Here is an 18284-nt window from a genome sequence, read left to right as displayed (position 1 = left end):
CATGTTGATGTCTCGGTGACCATATTTGCCTGATCTGAATCATATGCAACACAATTGGGTTGCTACCGGGCACCATCACCACATACGTAAGTCAATAGCCCACTGTTTACACAAATTAAGTGACCTGTGCATAGACATCAAGTATCACATACCTCCACAAAGCTACCAACAAACTGTCGGATCCTTGAGGTGCAGAATCGGTGATATGTTTTGTTGCAAAGACCGACAAACAAGGTATTAAGCAGGTGATCGTAATGTTTTGGCTCATTAGTGTATACTTACATGGTGTGAAAATATGCAAGGTATATGTTGCCAGGCATCAAAGATCTCTCCAGAATGCGTTGATTTTTTTTGCTGAATTTTACTTCTTACTGTGCTGTTAACTTCTATGCTAGTGTATAAAATCTTTACCATTCAAAGGGTTGAAAAGTTTTACAGTTCAGAGGGAAGGTATATTTTCACTTAACTCGAAAAAAATGTTCTTTCACCCGTGTAGTGTATTTTCACACAGGAAAAAGTATATTTGTAAACAGGAAAATCGAGGAAAAATTCAGGATTTTTTTTTTTCTTGTCCACATACACCCTGAAAACCTTAGCTGTGCATTTAAGCCAGTAATTTTCGTTATAGTTGCCCTTAAATTTAAACAGGTGGTGCGTTAATGCTGATACTGTCTGCTTGTCATGCGTGTACACATTTTTATTTGCAAGCAGTACATTTCAAAACACTTCTAAACCTATGAAGAAAGGCTGTGATATCCATCAGAAACATTTGAGTGCAGGAAAAAATTAGTTTGGGGATTAGAAAAATTGCAACAAGTCATTGTTTTATAACCTAGATACTCAAATGCTGGATCTGCTGTTAAAAAGTTGGCTTTTCCCCTTTACAATTTAATGTCCTGTTGTTAGTGAGGCAGTTCAAAACATTTATTGGACAAAGGTGGGGAAGACATTTGGTTATGTTTTCAAATGAGACCTATCAGCATTTTACATATTACCCACTGACTTTTGTCTCATTTGTTTAACAAAAGTACTGTCTAAAGTTCAGCCTCCATTGCTGGTGACTGCCGTGGGGAGGGGGGGGGGGGGGGGGTGATGGTGGTGGCGGGTGTTCCTTTGGCAGTGCTAACTGCTTGTGAAGATGAAGTGTCAGAAAAATCATTAAACAATCATTGGTTGAAGAAGGATCAGAAACAAAGGCCAACTTGCAGTAAGTCAACAATTGGCCACGGAAGCATTAACAATGTTCTGTCTCAATGTTTGATATCTCACAGCCAGCTTTACTTGAGTTTTGATGTTGTAGTAGAATTTTCCATGGAGCAAGCCTCTTCCCTTTCCTTGTACAGTCTCAAATGGTGCATGGGAAGAAAGGTTGCTAGGAAGCTGCTATGTATGATCAGATCTCTAATTTTATTTTCATGGTCATCTTGCAAGATAGCTACAGATAAAAGCAGTATGTTTGTTGGCTCTTCCAGAAATACACTCCCTCAGGATTTCAACAGTACAACACACTGTAGTGTACAAGAGCTTTTCAGAAAGTATCCAACCATATATATTTATTTTTGTTAAAACCAACAATGGTATCGGGACGCACATGCTCATGTTTCGAGGCATATATAGTGTGCAGTCCTGATCCCCTCTCTTCTTCCCTCCCAACTCTCCATGACTGCGGAAACAACCAGTCATTGGCTAACCATTGACAAGTGAACATGTGTAAGTGGTGGCTGTCAGATTTTATGTTGTGGGAAAAATGATAGAAAAATTGGAACAACTATATGGGATCAAACTTTATTTTAAGGTTGCTAGTTTTCAAGTTGAAACAGCCTACAAGATTCGACAGGTGTTCAGGGACCGATCAATGGGTACCATGCAGATGAAGGAGTGGTATAACTGCTCCGGAGAACTCGCAGATAAGATTAAAATCAGTATTGGATACATTTATTCCATTTTTATGGAACATTGAGATAGCGCACAGGACATGTTGGACACTGTGAACAGTAACCTAAACGTTCGTAACACAGGGATCACTAGTAACGAGTCCTAGTTGTATGGGTATGACTTAGAAATGAACAAAGTTTCAATCATCAAAAAGGAAGCATCTATCATCCCAAAGAAATCAAAGGTCCACAACAATGTGAAAGCCATGCTGCTCATCTGTCGACTCCAGTGGTGTGGCCCATCACTAGTACAACCCTGAAGGTACTAGTGTCCATAAGGAGTACTACCAAGAGGCTCTACATTGCCCTCATGAAGTTTGCACCTTCACCATGATAATGCACATTCTCATTCTCAGTTAATTCAGAGTCACTTGGCCAAAGATAATATAACTTTTGTTTGCCCTCCTTCCTATTCCCCTGACGTAGCATTTAGTGACTTCTGGCTTTTCCCTAAACTGAAAAAGTCTCTGAAAGGGACCAACAGGGAAGACATTGTGCAGAATTTGATGGAGCAGTTGCGCACTATACCGAAAGAGGCTTTTGAATGATACTTCCAGCAATGGCAGCAGTGTTGGTAGAGGTGTGTAGAAGCTGACAAGTGCCAAACAGTTGTATCTCAATAGAGACTGATGTTGTAAGTAAAAGTTGGATACTTTTTGAACACCCCTTGTGTAATGCCTCTCTTGCAATGTGTGCCAACTAAACAAACCTGTGATGAAAAACACTTGTCTTATTTGCATATGCTTTGTTTTATCTTCCAATCCTAACTTACAAGGGTCCCAGACAGATGAGCAATACTCAATAATTGGACTTAAAAGTGTATTTTAGTCATGTTTTCCCTGGATTAATTAAATTTCTGTAAGTTTTCCAATGTTTCTCACCCTGTCATCAATCTTGCTGTTGATTATTATTTTTTTTCATTATTTTCCACTTTAAATTGCTGCTTAGCTGCATACACATATTGGCAAATATTTAATGTATGTGGCTGCTTGCAGTGACTGTTAGCAATCATGTAATCAAACAGTACCAGGTCTTTTGGCTATTTGTGTGCAGTTTGTTATATTTGTTTACTGGTCACCACCAGTTTCTTCAAGTTTCAATCCTCAGCAGACATTACAATTTTCTGGTGTTAAGACATTTCTGAATGCAACAGCATCATTCACGAAAAGTTTTGTGGCTTCCAACAGTATACCTAGGGATTTTGTATATATTGTGATCAGTAATGGTCCATTAATACTCCCTTGCGTATACCTGAAGTTAGTTGTGCATAACCAAATTTTTCTGTGTTAAGAAATACTTGCTGTGTTTTATTTGTTAGGAACTATTCAACCCAATCACAAATCTAGTCTGATATTCCGTATGCTTGTGTTTGATTTATAGGGCAACACTTTGGAACTGTGTCAAATGCCTTCTGAAAATCAAGGCACACTACATCAATCTGGATGCTGATAGCTTTGCCTTTCGGGTAACACGGATCAACTGAACATACAGGATTTCATATGATAGTTGTTTTTGGAATCCAGAACCATCACAAATGTAGGCACTCGAGTGCTGCCAAATTTTATAACAGGGTGACATCAGGGGAAAAGGCCTATGGTGTGTCTGGTGGACTTTCCTTGAAAACAGGAGTGACCTGCAATTCTTTGAAAGTTGTTAGGTATGCTTGTTGTTTCAGTGAGCTATGCTATATTGTTGTTTGAAGAGGAAAAAATTGTTTCATATACTCTGTGTAGAATCACATAGAAATACTGCACTACAGTTTTCCACGCTGAAATAATTTTAGAAATAGGAATCAAACAGTTTCACCATCTCTCTGTTCCAGTGCCTTTGTGGTCCAGTGCCTTTGTGGTCTCTGTGACCTACACAGGTGGCTGTGATCCATTGCTGATTTAACATTAAACCAAAATATCTTAACATTATCCTTTTGAATTCATTGAAAGCCTCTTGTATGATTTTCATTATAGTAATTTCCACTTTGCTCCATTTTCATTTGTCTGAGGGTTTGACTATTTAAATTTGCAATGAAAAGGTCTGCTTTTGGAACAGCTTCCTTACATGGCTGTCAAACTATGTAAGTATGTCGCACCTGTCAGGTCTTTGATGTGCGCTTACCTGTATTAAGTGTATTATACAATGATCCTGAACTTTTCCATTTATGCTGTAACCATTTTGTAATCATGTTTTCCCTATTCTGCATTAACAGACTTGAAAAATTTGAGCCTGTTCGCAACCAGGAGTTCTTAGATATTATCTTCCTATCTTCATGTGTCAGTTCTCTGAGTAACTTGATTAATATAATTTTGGAATAGGGCATTCAGAACAATATCATATGATAGCCCACCCTTGTTACCCATCTTAATCACTTGAGTCCTCAGTTCATAGCTGGTAAGTTGAAATCTCCCCGATTCTATAACATGATAGGAAATTTATGTGCAACATGCTCAAAGTTGTCCCTCAGTGTACAGCCTCTGCTGCTCTTGAGATATGTGATGTATAAAATATTTTATTACCCATCTTTACAACTTACCTTCATTCAAACTATTTTTCATTTAGAATTCATGATGGTCTCAATAGATATTATTTTATTAGTTACAGCAATAAACACAACCTTATAAGTGATGATGATCAGTATATCTGTGTGATACACACTTCAATAATAATTTAGATTTTCATTAGTATTAACATTTCATTTCAGCCAGCTTTCTGTTCTTAGCACTTCATTTGCATTATTGCATTCACAGGTGAAACTAGTTATTAGACCTTTCCCTGAATGCTCTCACAGTAACTATAGGGTATCCAAAATTGAAGTTCCAGTTTCTCAAAATGCTTTAGGAAGAGAATCACTTCTCAGAATGATGTCAAATTTGACTAGTATATTATTAATGCAGGGAGAAATTTCATTTAATAATAAAAAAAATTTTTGCCTGTAGGTGGTGCTGTAAATGTTTAAACATACAGGTATATGGGTTCAGCTACAAATGACAGATGAATCGTAATAAGATGGCCATGGTTTAGTTCACATTACATCTGTACTGATCAGTGTGCATGATTGCAAAAGTTAAGCAGTCAACAGTTGTGATGCTGTTAGCTAGATACGCCCACCCACCATGGCAAGGTCATACCACATCAGATGGGGAAAACCACAAAGAAGCAAAATGACAGTGGGTTTCAATTGTCCTGGGGTGAAAAATGTATAAAAAGCAAAGTGACATCAATTTCTTTCATGAGACTGGTGCAAGAAATGTTCAGTGTGCTGTCCACAGTTTCCTGCCACAAGTTGAAATCGAGAAACAGCGTATTCCACAGCTGATCAGTGTCTTGGGGGTTACATTCAGAATGTGTTAAGCAGTGTGTGCCTTCAATTCGGCTATGTTTGTAATTTGAGCACTGAACACATCTTTCAGAGAACCCCACTGCAAGAACTCACAGGGATTAAGATGTGGTGACCTGGACAGTCAGGCTGTAGGGAAATGACTCCTGATAATTCTAGCATATTTGAAATGCCTTGGCAGCTGCCTCTTCGCCAGCTGTGCAATGTGCGCACGAAAGCCATCTTGCATAAAAATGAACCTACCCCCACATTCATGCTGTCAAAGGATTGGAATGAAGTTGATATGCAGCACTTACATAGAATTTGCGAGTGGGTCTACAATAAACAGTGCCATCAAATTGCACCATAAACAGTGCCATCAACTTGCAACACACTGTTACCTAGCAGAATGAAGTGATACCAGTTGATATGCGTTCAGATTTTCTATTGTCCATATTGTGCAGTCTGTATATTGACATGTCCTCGAAGACAGAAATAGGCTTCGTCTGTCCAAACAATGTTCCACAGCTGTTCATTGTCCACATCCATGAGGGCAATAAGTTCCAGAGGAAATGTTGGTCTTGCTAGCATATCAGCGGAAGCAACTCCTGAACATGAGTGATTTTGTTTGGGTAGCAATGCAGAATGTTTTGTAGGAATTCGTACACCGTTCTCGCAGGCACATCTAACTTTGTCAACTCGTCGTGCACTGCACGTTTGCACATCATCACTCAACACTTTGTGCATTACTGTGGCCACAACTTCAACAGATGTCAGATCAATTGCTTTCCTCCATGTGCCATGCTGCACTTCAAATGAACCTCTCTTCTTTTTCCAAATTTTGTCATTATTTTCTTCAGACCCTTAACAGACTTCAAACCAATGCCTTTTTTCATACCCTGTGCCTGTGTCTTCTGCAGAGCCGCTGCCGCACTGTCTATGTCCTTGTAAAGAAAGCTTTACAACCAGCATGCGATCCTTAATGGAGACAGTGATGTTGGGCATTGAGGATGCAAACTGAGGAACAGGCGTGTGTCGCGCGTCTGTTGCTGTGCATATTCAGACGCTTACAGTGTCAACTATTGCTCTTATTTTTCTTCTTATTCATTATCTTCTTTTCTCCTCTCTCTCTCTCTCTCTCTCTCTCTCTCTCTCTCTCTCTCTCTCTCTCTCTCTCTCTCTCTCTCTCTCTCTCTCCCCCCCCCCCCCCCCCCCAATTGTTTAAATTTTCTCAGTAGAGTTTCTCGAAAAGAACATCGCCTTCTCTACAGGGATTCCCATTTGAGTTACTGTTCATGTCTGTAACACTTACATGTTGTTTCAACGTACAGGTAACAAATATAGCAGCCAACGTATGAAATGCTTTGATGTCTTTCTCCACTCCAGTCTAGCAGTATTCAAGAATAGGCTTCACCGGCATCCTATACATGGTCTCCTCTACACGTGAACCATTCTTTCCTAAAATTCTTCCAATAAACCGAAGTCGACCATTTCTGTTCCCTACAACACTTCTCCCATGCTCGTTCCATCTCATATTGCTTTCAACGTTAAGCCCAGATATTTAAATGACTTGTCTGTGTCAAACAGGACACTTCTAATACTGCATCAGAAAACCACAGGTTTAATCTTCCTACTTATCTGCATTAACTTACATTTTTCCACATTTATGGCCAGTTGCTATTCATCATACCAACTGGAAATTTTGTCTGGCATCGTGTATCTTCCTATAGTCACTCAACTTCACAGTCACTCTACTTTGACTTCTTATGGTACACCACAGCATCATCAGCAAACAATCACAGATTGCTGTCCACCCTGTCTGCCAAATTATTTATGTATATACAGAACAACAATGGTCTGATCACACTTCCCTGGGCATTCCTGATGATACCTTTGTGTCTCATGAACATTCACCATTGAGGACGACATGCTGGGTTCCATTATTTAAGAAGTCTTCAAGACACTCACATATCTGTGAACATAATCCATATGCTCATACCTTCGTTAACAGCCTGCAAAGGGGCAATGTGCCAGATGCTTTCCGGAAATCTAGAAATATGGAATCTGCCTGTTGCGCTTCATCCATAGTTCGTAGTATACCATGTGAGAAAATGGCAAGCAGAATTTCGCACAAATGATGCTCTCTAAAACCTTGCTGATCTGTAAGCTTCTCAGTCACAGGAAAATTTATTATATCATCCTTCCTCCACCCCTACAAATTTAATACAAGTAATTGAAAATTATAAGTTGTACATTGGCATTGCAATAAAGTTTTACACATTGAATGCTTCATTTTTATACTTTGTCTAATACACACAGACAAATAACAAGCTGAATGTAATAATTCAGCAAGGCAACATGAGTGCTTTCTCTCCCCAATTTGGCATTCTTCTGTAATTCAGTTCACTGTATGAGTTTGTGTAGTGTTCAAGAGAAAGTACTTTGATGTGGAAGGACTGGAGCCTAAACTCCTTAGCTCACCATATATAATTTTTTTTTATGTTGTTCTGAAAGTGCATAATGCAAGTGCTGATGTAGTTCTTCCCCCATTTCAAGCTCGTGCTCCATTGTCAATGACTTTATCATTGTGTTGGTAAAACTAAACATATTTTTTTATAATTCATATGATAATAAGTCTATGTTACTACTGTGCTGTTAAGGGAACAGAGGTGGTTATGATATTTGAGCATGCAGATATGATTACACAGCAATTCAGTTGTATGTGTTTTTATGTATATACTTATATTGATGTTGTAGACCTAAAACTGTGTTATCACTATTCCTTGTCCGATTCCCTGTAAATTCTCCCACTCCATGTACGAGTAAAACTTCCTCTGTCTCATTGAGTATAGTATCCTCGATTCATGGGTCGTCAATGACTATCTGTTCTCTCTCCTGCCGCATTACATATCTCACAATTATTATTATTATTATTATTATTATGCCGTTGGTGGGGAGGCTTGCATGCCTCAGTGATACAGATAGCCGTACTGTAGGTGCAACCACAACGGAGGGGTATTTGTTGAGAGGCCAGACAAACGTGTGGTTCCTGAAGAGGGGCAGCAGCCTTTTCAGTAGTTGCAGTGGCAACAGTCTGGATGATTGACTGACCTGGCCTTGTAACATTAACCAAAAGAGCCTTGCTGTGCTGGTACTGCGAACGGCTGAAAGCAAGGGGAAACTACAGCCGTAATTTTTCCCGAGGGCATGCAGCTTTACTGTATGGTCTAATTAAATCAGGTGATGCTAAGGGAATTAGATTAGGAAATGAGAAAGTTGAAGTAGTAGATGAGTTCTTCTATTTGGAGAGCAAAATAACTGATGATTGTCGAAGTAGAGAGGATATAAAATGTAGACTGGCAATGGCAAGGAAAGCGTTTCTGAAGAAGGGAAACTTGTTAACATCGAGTATAGATTTAAGTGTCGGGAAGTCTCTTCTGAAAGTATTTGTATGGAGTGTAGCCAAGTATAGTGGTGAAGCTTGGACGATAAATAGTTTAGGCAAGAAGAGAATAGAAGCTTTTGAAATATGGTGCTACAGAAGAATGCAGAAGATTAGATGGGTAGATAACGTAACTAATGAGGTGGTACTGAATAGAATGGGGGGAGAAGAGGAATTTGTGGCACAACTTGAGTAGAAGAAGGGATCAGTTAGTAGGACACATTCTGCGGCATCAAGGAATCACCAGTTTAGTGATGCAGGGAAGTGTGGAGAGTAAAAGTCATAAAGGGAGACCAAGAGATGAATACACTAAGCAGATTCAGAAGGATGTAGGCTGCAGTACGTACTGGGTGAGGAAGCAGCTTGCACAGGATAGAGTAGCATGGAGAGCTGCATCAGATCAGTCTCTGGACTGAAGACAACAATAACAACAACAACAGCATTATTATTACATCCTTGTAAATGGAGTAGTGTGTATTTCAATGTATTGTTTGGTTATATGCAGTTATTGAAATTCATTGGCAGCCTAGATTTTGAAAAAGATACAGTCTCATCTTAAATTCAATATATATGTGTATTTAGACATTGCATTTAATGAATAATTTGTTGACTTGTGTATCTACTTTTGCACTTTAATAGTGCGGGAGACAGTCGGTAATTAACAGATGCTGCATTACAATTAGGTTACCATTGTGACATTAGAGTACTGTTTATTACCCATAGAAACTGAGACTATTTATGTGACTGATGCAGCAGTGCTAGTGGAAAATAGTCCTATGAACAGCTAACTAAGCAAGCTTGGAAAATATTTTAGGTAATTAATCAGTATGTAAATTAACTAATGCAAATTTTGTGTTACCCTATAAACACGATTCACACATTTGGTAGAATCAGTTAAAACTTTCTCCATCATTAAGAAACACTGAAAATCATGTCTGTTTCTGGTGATTTCTTGTTTGTGCTAATGCAATCTCTATTGTGTTAGGCATTCCTGGACTGCTTCCTGGACCTTCTGGTCTCCACAGTAATAATCAGGATGGAAATTTTGGTAAGTGCTAATTTGTTCACCAGTTATTGTTGGTCTTGCAAGGGAGTAGAATTGATAGTGCATGTGTGGGAAATGTTACTTTCGTTATTCTTTCAAAATGTTTTAAAACTGTGTAATACACTATGATTAATTTTGTAACTGTAATGAAGCATTGAGGGGATACCGATTTTGCAATAAGTTGTCTACATAAACTGATTTAAGGATGCACACAATTATCGTACAATACATAAAGTATGTCTGCTCGTTCTAAGTAGTTATTCAAAACTTCTGTCACAGATATGCATTAGTATAATTTTGGACTTTATACATTTTTCCCCATCAGTTCTGTAAGATGATTTTGCACGATAAATGCTGTCATTGCCCTATAAAACTGACGGCATACAAACAAACTGGTATTTCTTCTGCCCCCTTAAACAGACTAAAACGTTCCATTAATTTCTAATTAACTAATGAGGAAAACTTGTAGTTGTTGGCTTTTTCTCAAAAAGGTTACTCAAAACACAGATAAAAAATTTCAACAGTTAATGCTTTATATGTTAAAGCAATTAAAGAAAACTAAATATTGTCATTAAAACTGCTGAAGACACCAGGTGTGTGCCAAGACCTAAACATTTCAATACATCTAAAACTCAATTCGGCAGATAATTTAAGGAAATGAATGAGATATTTTATTGTACTTAATGAAATACTTACTAGCATAACACATCAATAAACTACCATATATATAAAATAGAAAGAAACTTCCACATGGGAAAAATATATTAAAAACAAAGATTCCAAGACTAACCAAACGGGCAAGCGCCGGTAGACAGGCGCAATAAAATAACACACAAACACACACACACAAAATTACGAGCTTTCGCAACCGGCGGTTGCTTCGTCAGGAAAGAGGGAAGGAAAAGGAAAGATGAAAGGATGTGGGTTTTAAGGGAGAGGGTAAGGAGTCATTCCAATCCCGGGAGCGGAAAGACTTACCTTAAGGGGGGAAAAAGGGATAGGTGTACACTCGCGTGCGCGCGCCCACACACACACACACACACACACACACACACACACACACACACACACACACACACACACACACACACAGCAGGATTGGTACACCATAGAGAACAGCATTTGTTGGTTTTGAATCTAATAAGATTTGCAGAAGTAGTCTCAATACACTATAAATTGTCGTTTAAAACAAGAGCGCATTGTTGTTATTGTTGTTGTAACATTATTGTGAACATAGAGGCTTCAGGAGAATAGTGGAAGTATGTGACAGGTAACAATAAACTGATACAAAAGCAAAAACAGAGCAGGTTAATGATAAAGAAAATGCACCTGTGTAATAGAAAGGAGAGCCAAGTAAAGAAAAAAGGGACATGAAAAACAGCTAGGAAAAAATAGCCAGCTTTACAAGTTTCCATTTCATTTTAAACAAGACTATCTCAAAATGCTTTCTTACTGGACTTTAAATTGAAATGTGTGGAATGCAGGACGGTTGTCTCAAAATAAAATGGGGAAGAAGAGTGATGATAAATGAGTGAATTTAGAAATGCAAATGTACAGTTTGAGTAACAATCAGTTGAGAAACAAACTCCTAATGCAGTAATTACATGTAGAGTTTATTTCTTTGTGTCGTCTTTCATTTTATATTAAGTGTTTAATACTTTCCTAAACAAACAAAGGAAGATTTGAGCACATGCTCAGTTTGTTGCAACACAAGCAAACAAACAAAGGTTTAACTTTTACAACTGTTAGGAGACAGTGACTCCTCCTCCTTGCAGATGAGTTGAAGGGAAGGAAGATGGGTGAAAGAAAGGGACTGGAGAGGTTTAGGGAAAGTGGTACACTTCAGAAAAGTCACCCATTACCCCAGGTCAGGGGAGACTTATTAAATGGGATGAGATGGAAAAAGGAAAACCTCTCCAGAATTCATATGACATTTGTGGTGAAACAGGCACCAAGATCAAGACTGTCATGTTACAGAGCATTCTTTGTGTTGTGTGTTCCTGCTATACACCATCCACCTGTGCCCAACTGGTGTATATTGTTTCACAGATTGCTGTCCCCTTGATAGTATGTCTTGCCAAGTGCAGGGCTGTTATAACCCATGGTAGGAGGGTGTGTTGGGCAAGTCTTGCCGCAGGGACAGTCACAGGCGTAGAAGCCATAGAGTAGGGAGATAAATGCAGAAGGAGCATGGTGTCTGACAAGGATATTGGTGTACAACATGGCAGTTGTGATCTCGGTGCCTGTTTCACCATTTGAGCCATCTGGATTTTTCACCCAGAAGCCAGTTTCTCAGAACTCTGGAGGTGGGAACTAGCGCCACAACATGTTCTTGGTTTTCGCCACCCACCTGGCCTTATTTAATGTTAATTTCTTCCATCTCGGCAGTTCTTCACAGTAACTACTCCTTTCTTCACTCTATTTTTCGCTATCCCCCTCCCACCTCTGTTACATGCAATGCATGTAGCTCATCACTCTTTTTTAATTCATGGGCGATGTTTTATCAGCAATTTGTGTCTTGCATGTTACTGTGTAGTTCTCCTGTAAGCTCTCAGGTTTTTTGAATCTCGTCTGGTGTAGTCTCTAGGAATCAGTCTTTCCTTGTCGTCCCGTGCACTAAGTCTCCCCTGAACTGAGGTTCTGGGTGACTTTTCCAAACTATACTCCTCTTCCTTCCCCTTCAACCCTTGTGCTGGAAGAAGGAGCCACTGGCTCTAAAAGATTGCATACATAAAGCCTTTTTTTTATGTGTGTATTCTCCTACCGCCGCTTGGTGAGTAGACTTTATCCAATTACATTATATTGTCAAACCCTAAATCTGGATCTTCAGCTGCAGATTTGAATTTTCATCCTCCCATTACAAGTCCAGTGTGCTAACCACTGCACCACCTCACTTTTCTTACCACTTAACACAAGTACACGGGATTATATGCCCCCAGGGTAATAAAATCACTAATAGTTTCCATACAGAAAATTTAAACATATTACATATTGTACACCTGCATGTGACCTTTCTGTAGTCATTTATCCATTGCCTGTCTTATATCCTTCTGAAAGAAAGTACCACACAACACTATCATTGTGTTATGTGGGTATAACTACATTGTCCAGGATGGCAGATGTTCATCATAGACGAACATATCCTCAGAGCGACCCCAAGGAAGTATAATAGGCCTGTTTTCGTTCTCTATGTATGCAACTGATCTGATGGGTAGAGTGAGCAGCAGTCTGAAACTGTGTACTGAATACGCCATAGTTTACAAGAAAGGGTCGTCATTGAGCGGCTCTAGGGGGGGGGGGGGGGGGATGAAATGATAATGTGGCATTATTGGCAGAGAGATCCCATCTGGTATTGTTTGGCTGCCTATGCAAGTCTTTTTATTTTATGCCAGTTCAGCAACTTAAACATCAGTAATGATGAAATGATGGTGAGGACAACAGAACACCCACTCCCCCAATGAATAACATGTCCAATTCAGCTGGGAGTCTAACATGCTGATGTAGACCACAAGCTGCATGCACTGCAAGGGGAGACAAGATGGGTGGATGGAATTTCTAGTTGTTGTGATAAATAGCAGCTTGCTCTAAATGTGGGAAGATTTTAAGTTAATGAAGATGAGGTGGGGGAGGGGGGGGGGTGAGACATTCTGTAGTGTTGGAGCACAGTATTAGTGATATGCTTTCAAATATCTAAGTGTAACATCGCAAAGCCACGCAAAATGAAAAGAGCACATAAGATTGATTGTAGGGCAGGTGCATGGTCAACATTTGGTTTACTGGGAGAATTCTAGGAAAGATTAATTCATCAGCAAAGGTGAACACCTCCAGAATATTTGTGTGTCTCATTCTTGAGTTCAGCTCAACTGTTTGGGTTCCTTACTATGTTGGATTAAAGAAAAACATACCACAGTACAGACATGTTTTGGTAGAGTTGTCACCAATAAGTTAGATTAGCTTGCAAATATTACGGAAATGATCTGTGAACTCAAATGAAAATCCCAGTAGTGAGAAGTGATTCTTTTCATGAAACACTATTGAGAAAGTTTAAAGTGGCATTTAATAGCCTGCAGAACAATCCTACCCCTGCCAACATACATCTTGTGTAAGAATTGCAAAGACGAGATAAGAAATACCAGGGCTTATGTGGAAATGTATAGACAGCTGTTTCTCCTCCACATTATCAAGTGGGGTAAGGATATGTAGATGTAAATGTAGATAGAGTATGTCGATAAATTCTGTTCAATAAAAGTATGGTCTTTATTCTTATAATACCATTTTGTTTATGTAAAAACAGACGTCTAAGGAAATATACTTAGTTGGAAACTTAGCAGCAAGGGGTTGTTGTGTAATAATCATTTCAATAAACGTAAATCACACATACAAACAATATCTGAACTGTTTATAAATGTGGATGTTGAGATTTGTGAGCATTGCATTCTGTGCTGCACTTGCCAAGATTAGGTTTGTTCCCTGATAGTATTGTTAAAATACGTAAACAGCATGAAATAATGTTTTCTTTCATTCTTGATATGTACGAATGAATGTTACTGAACTACCAGTTTAATAAGTTCTGCTTGTGAAATAATAACACACATTGTTTACTGAAAAACTAATAGAAGCCAACTTTGGCACTCACACAGTGCAGAACTTTGGCACTTACACAGTGCAGAACTGTGCAGAAAGCAGAATAGCATTCATAGGTGGACAACAGTGTTCCAGTGTGCTCGTGGCATGTCAAGAAAAGGAAAGACAAAAAACACTATCCAAACAGTTTGCATGTGAATGAAACATTTCCTTCCCTGTATCGACACTGTGTAAAACTTGTTTATTTTTGTGCAGAGTGGCACGGTTTGATATCCACACTGGGCACACCACACTGCACCAAACCTTTTTCCTCAGCTGTGCTTGGCACAGCTGGTGTGGATGCAGTTTTAGTTTTCGGAGAAATGTAGGCACATGCGAGGCAGTACTGATGCTAAGATTCGTCTTAGAAGATAGATTGAAGAAAGACAAACCTACGTTTATAGGATTTGTAGATGCAGAGAGAGTTTTTGACAGTGTGTACTGGAATACTCTCTTTGATACTTAGAAGGTGGCAGGGATAAAAGACGGGGTGAAAGGTTATTTACAACCCGTGCAGAAATCGGCATTGAGTTGTAAGGGCCACAGGGCGTGAAAGGAAAGCTGTAATTGAGAATGGAATGAGGCAGGGTTGTAGTTCATTCCAAGTCGTATCTAATGTTGTTCAGTCTGTACTTTGAGCTGGCTGTGAAGGAAATCGTGGAGAAATTTGGAAAGGGAGTTAGAGTTATTAGGGGAGAAGAAATAAAAATTGGAGGTTTGCTGATGGCATTATAATTCTGTCAGACACACACAAGGCTTCAAAGAGCAGTTGAATGGAATGTATAGTGTCTTTGTAAAGAGATTAAATGTTCAAATAGGAGAATGTCTGGCCTCAGGATCAAACACAGAAATGGTGTCTGTTGTTTCAGTCTTATCCAAAAAACACACACTGTTAACATAGTTGTTCTGAATCTTCTTCTGCAGTGTGTGTGTGTGTGTGTGTGTGTGTGTGTGTGTGTGTGTGTGTGTGTTTTGATTTTCTTACTGCTGAGTGCGCAGTTAGTTTTCCTTGTACGATGTGAGAGAAAATGGTCAAAAGTAAGGAACCTGCTGTAAGAGATTAGAGAAGTTCCTCTCAAAACACTTAACATGAAGAGAGTGAGCTATGAGTAAAGCCTTAGAGTTTTAGTAGAAAATAAAGTCAGAGGTTGTTTGTCAGTGCATCAGAATGACCAATGGGAAGAATTGTTGACGGAGAATGTGAAAAACTACATTTAACTTATAATAGACATGAACTTAAACTAGATCCAACCTAGATAAAATATCTGGTAAGAATATTAGTGAGGAAATTGTGCTGACCAGTTGTGGATCCACCATCCCATGGCAGCAGCTCTCGAATAAGCTAGAACATTAGTGACAGATTACTATACACTAATGAGGATGTGCTGGTGGATATGGAATTTCCTTGAGTATGAAAGATCTGAAAGTCGAGAGAACTTATCTGAAGACAGTGTGTGGCAAATGTTGATTTCTGGAGTGGTTAACTCATTATCGGAGCAAGTAGCCAGAAAAGCGGAAAATCTGAAGAAAAAAAATTGATTACATATTAAAACCACTCTGCCATTTAAGGCAACAAAGCTTGTTAGAGGCAGCCTTAAAAAAATTTAACTTTCCACTGAATTCTGCATTGCGAATTGTTCATTCTCTTAACAAACAAATTGTGATTATATGAAAATATCAGAAACTAGGAAATATTTAACATATTTTTGTCTGTCTTATTACAATGATGCCCTTGTTGTTGTTTCAAAATTAAGTAATTAATAAATAAATAATGAAATAAAAGAACATTGGAAAATTGGAAGGCCAATTTTAAGTAGTTATTCATATGGTTTACATTGTACCAAATCTGAAATTAAAACTGTATAACAAAGATGCACTTAACCCAAATGCTGGTTTCAACTTATTGGTGTGTTTCTAGAAGTGTGATTTTATTAGAGGTGGAAAGTCCTCTTTGACCTATGAAAAGGGGGAAGATGGATACTTAATGTACATTTCAGTGTGAAACCTTACACAGGGTGCAGCATGACATTTTCTTATATAGGTATAAAGCATTCTCAGGGGCAAAGGAAGCATTAAATCTTAGGACTTAATCAGGCTCAAACTGTGGGGTGTGCGTTTGGACCCTTGACCTGCCATCCATGAAGCCACAGGGTGAGAGCTTTTAAGACCAGTGGGTCATTGATAGACCAATTCAACAAATTCCACTTACTTTCAAATCTACACATTTACTCTGGAATTCACAATAAAGTGCCTGGCAAAGGTTCATCGAACTACCTTCAAGCTATCAGTGATCATCATTTCTTCCAATGTAGGTGGGTGTCAATAAAAAATTTCCACTCTCTGAAGAATGTCACGAGAAGGCTCTGCCACAGAGAAAAATGCTTCTGTTTCAATGATTGCCAGTTCAATTCGTGTATCTGTGGGACTCTCTCCCATATTTTGTGATAATACTAAATGAGCTGCCCTTCTTTGAACTTTTTGATGTCCTCTGTCAATTCTATCTGATGCAGCTCCCATACCACACAGCAATACTTCAGAAGATGACAAACAAGTGTAGTGCAGGCAGTCCCTTTAGTAGACTTCTTGCATTTTTTAAGTGTTATGCCATCAAATTGCACTCTTTGGTTTGCTTTCCCCATGACATTATGCATGTGGTCCGGTTTCAGTTATTTGTAGTTGTAATCCCTAAGTATTTAGTTCAATCCATCGCGTAACTGAAATTTAGCAGATTCCTTTTTGTACTCATGTGGACGACTTCACACTTTTCATTGTGTAGAATAAATTTCCATTTTCCACATCATAAAGATATCTTATCTAAATCATTTTGCATTTGGTTTTTATCACCTGATGACTCTTAATGATTTTAAATGACAGCATCATCTGTAAACATGAGGGGGCTGCTCAGATTGTCTCCTAAATCATTTATGTAGATCAGGAATAGCAGAGGACCTATAACACTTCCTTGGGGAATGCCATATATTACTTGAGTTTTACACGATGACTTTGTTGGTGACTACAAACTGACGGAAGTGAAGTTGTGAGGGTGAGTCGCGAGTCGTGCTTGGGCAGCTCAGTTGGTAGAGCACTTGTCCGCGAATGGCAAAGGTCCTGAGTTTGAGTCTCAGCCAGGCACATAGTTTTAATCTGCCAGGAAATTTTGTATTTGTTTCTACACGTTTGCTATTGGTTGCAGTTTGCGACAATATACTGATGCAAAACAAAAATTGCAGACCAGAGGGGGTAAAAGACAGAAAAAGTATGAAAACTATACCTTGCCTATTTAAGAATTACTTAACCTAAGTAAAGAATCTTTACATCATACGAATGGAAATGATCGTGAACAGTCCATCCGTCTGTCTGCAGTACGGAGTTTTCTACTGCTGAGCAAGATCCACATTCCCTTGACAGTAGAAGGAATTTACATCTGTCTTATTTAGTCCTCTCTAAGGCCTTAGGTTTTGCAAGTATAAAAGGTTTTGTAGAAATATGTGGTGCACTCATGTGAACATTGGGTGTTGTGCTACTGGTGATTATTACAACAACCCAACATATAACTATTTAACCTTTATAGCGTATTTTTTTTTAAATTTAGTGCTAGGCTTCAAGTTTCCACCTGACTGTCCAGATTTAGGTTTTCAATATTTCCCGAAATTAGTCAGGTCCTATGCTGGGCTGATTCCTTTTGTAAAGGAGTGTGGCAAATTTTCTTCACCATCCTAGTCCAGTTTTAGGTTATTTTTGTACCCCCCCCACCCCCACCACCATTTCCTCTATCCATCCCTTTATTGTTCTTGCTGATCGAAATATCCTCTGACCACAATTTCTCTCTGTGTTTTGATACATATTACTGGCTTTTGAAGGTACCCTTAACACCACCAAAAGCAGCAGTGGCTGGTAGTGAACTTTGTATTTAGAAGAGTAGAATTTACC

At 38.8% G+C, this 18284-nt stretch overlaps 1 protein-coding gene across 11 annotated transcripts in view; it reads left to right on the top strand.

Annotated features, from left to right (window-relative positions):
* Positions 1-18284, top strand: part of LOC126272093 (protein abrupt-like) — a 546798-nt gene that overhangs the window by 488379 nt on the left and 40135 nt on the right. For all 11 annotated transcript variants that reach the window (XR_007549176.1, XR_007549175.1, XR_007549174.1 and 8 more), the window contains one exon: positions 9672-9734. Coding sequence is in view for 6 of the 11 variants with exons in the window: in XM_049974673.1 (XP_049830630.1) it covers positions 9672-9734 (63 nt within the window). In the remaining 5 variants the exon portion in view is untranslated. The remainder of the gene's footprint in view (positions 1-9671; positions 9735-18284) is intronic.

This window comes from Schistocerca gregaria, chromosome 5 (genome assembly GCF_023897955.1).
Source record: "Schistocerca gregaria isolate iqSchGreg1 chromosome 5, iqSchGreg1.2, whole genome shotgun sequence".
NCBI classification, from domain to species: Eukaryota; Metazoa; Arthropoda; class Insecta; order Orthoptera; family Acrididae; genus Schistocerca; species Schistocerca gregaria.
The sequence above is the reverse complement of the archived record's forward strand: the minus strand, read 5'-3'. Positions and strand labels throughout refer to the sequence as shown.